We start from the raw sequence: 2,005 nt of genomic DNA, 5'->3' as shown, positions 1-2,005 counted from the left end.
AAACCACTGGATGTTTTTTAACTGATTTTAATGGTAAATATTTTTGCACTGAAGATTTGATTAATTATGACGCTCCAGAAACTTATTTTTTTAGCTTTCCCTTCATTGGTAGTTCTCTTTTTTTAAATAATCTATTTCCAATACAAGCAGATTAAAGAAAAATGTTAAACATTTTTTTGATTTGTAAATTTATGTTCCAGCTAAGTGTTTTGATTTTTCTTTATATTGTATTCATTGTTTTCACAGTTTATAAGTTTATGAAATCAGGATATGTAATGTATAAACAATGTTCTTTTTTATATAGGTGTTACAATAAAGTCAATGAATGAATGTTCCACCCATTTTTATTTGCACAATACATGGATATTTCACAGTAGACTTTGCTCAAGTTTTATCTAGGTAATGTATACGAGAAACTCAACCACAATTCTGTTTTTGGGTTTCCACAACTTGGATACATTTAATCTAGCTCTCTTCACCTTACTTCTTATTATATACATTGTGACAATCTGTGGAAACCTCTTGATCATTGTGCTGGTGTTCTGCAGCAAGACCCTACACTCGCCTATGTACATCTTCCTTACCCAGCTCTCCATATCTGACATCATGCTGACCACAGATATCAGCCCTAATATGCTAAACATTGTATTGCATGAGCAGACTTCCATATCTTTGTCAAGCTGCATCACCCAGTTTTATTTCTCCTCTTTATCATTAGTGTCTGAATGTTTTATACTCACAGTGATGTCCTATGACCGATATCTTGCCATCTGCACTCCATTGCATTATGCCTCCATTATGAATCCTTCAGTTTGCAGCAAATTCATTTTTGTTTCCTGGTTTTGGGGCTGTTCTCTGGTATTAATGTTAACACTTAGCATATGTCAGCTAGAATTCTGCGGGCCAAGTACAGTTGACCATTTCTTTTGTGATTTAAATGTTCTGGTGCAACTTTCTTGTTCAGATGCATCCATAGTCCAAGCAGAAGGCATCTTGCTAAGCATCCATGTTATAGTCTTACCGTTCCTTGTCATAGTAGTTTCATATACATACATTGTTATGACCATATCAAAGATATTCTCCTTTTCAGGAAGGCTCAAATCCTTTTCCACTTGCAGCTCCCACCTGACAGTTGTGTCTATATTTTATGGGACGCTAATTGCTATGTACATGTGTCCTAAAGAAGGCCAATCACAGATTATCACTAAGATACTGGTTATGTTGTACACAGTATTTACTCCCTTATTAAATCCTTTCATATACAGTTTGAGGAATAAAGATATCAAGGAAGCTCTGAGAAATGTTCTGATTAGAAAAAAGGTTACAATATGAAGGTGAAACTCATTGTGGAGATTTACTAAAACTGGAACAGACAAAATCTAGAGGAGCTGTGCATGGTATCTGTGATGGACTCCCCGTTAACCTAACTAAATACCTCCATCAGTGAACTACTTCCTCGGCGTTGGAACCAGAAGGAATCAGACATTACAGCAGGGGCGACCACAAAAATCAGACAGATCTGATCTCAGAGTTAAACAGACACATTTTATTGTTCAACAACATGGAACTTATTCTCCACACAAACAAACAAAAAGCTTGATTGAATCCCCACGTGATCAGGTGATGGGCTTAATTACATCATTTCCAACAAGGTCCATCCAGCACCATGACACCTTCCTTTGTCCCTGACCATGTCCACTCTAGACATTCAGGCATCGTCTAAGCCTCCCTAGTAACAGCAATACCATCACTGCATTTGAGTGTCCTTTCTGGGAAAAGTTGACAACAGAACATCAAGTGTTCTTCAGAAATTAAAAGAAACCTGGATCCATGTGACAATAACCAACAGTTTCTATCGTCAGCCATTTCAGTTATGGCGAAAACATGAGTGCTAGACAATGATTGGTTGCCAAGCCCAGCTGTTTCAGATTTTGCCTTCTCCAGGTTTAGTAAATTCCCTTTATAGAAACTTAAATTATAATCATTGCAACAATATGTGGGAAAG

The 2,005-nt window shown here is 36.7% G+C and overlaps 1 protein-coding gene across 1 annotated transcript; it reads left to right on the top strand.

The window, feature by feature from the left end:
• Positions 1-402: 402 nt before the first annotated feature.
• On the top strand, positions 403-1,332 carry LOC108789744 (olfactory receptor 11L1-like). The gene has a single exon (XM_018559826.1). It carries the CDS (start codon positions 403-405, stop codon positions 1,330-1,332), a length of 930 nt encoding a protein of 309 aa, XP_018415328.1.
• Positions 1,333-2,005: the final 673 nt, after the last annotated feature.

This window comes from Nanorana parkeri, unplaced genomic scaffold, assembly GCF_000935625.1.
Source record: "Nanorana parkeri isolate BGI_ZX_2015 unplaced genomic scaffold, ASM93562v1 scaffold416, whole genome shotgun sequence".
In the NCBI taxonomy this organism is placed as follows: domain Eukaryota; kingdom Metazoa; phylum Chordata; class Amphibia; order Anura; family Dicroglossidae; genus Nanorana; species Nanorana parkeri.
The sequence above is the reverse complement of the archived record's forward strand: the minus strand, read 5'-3'. Positions and strand labels throughout refer to the sequence as shown.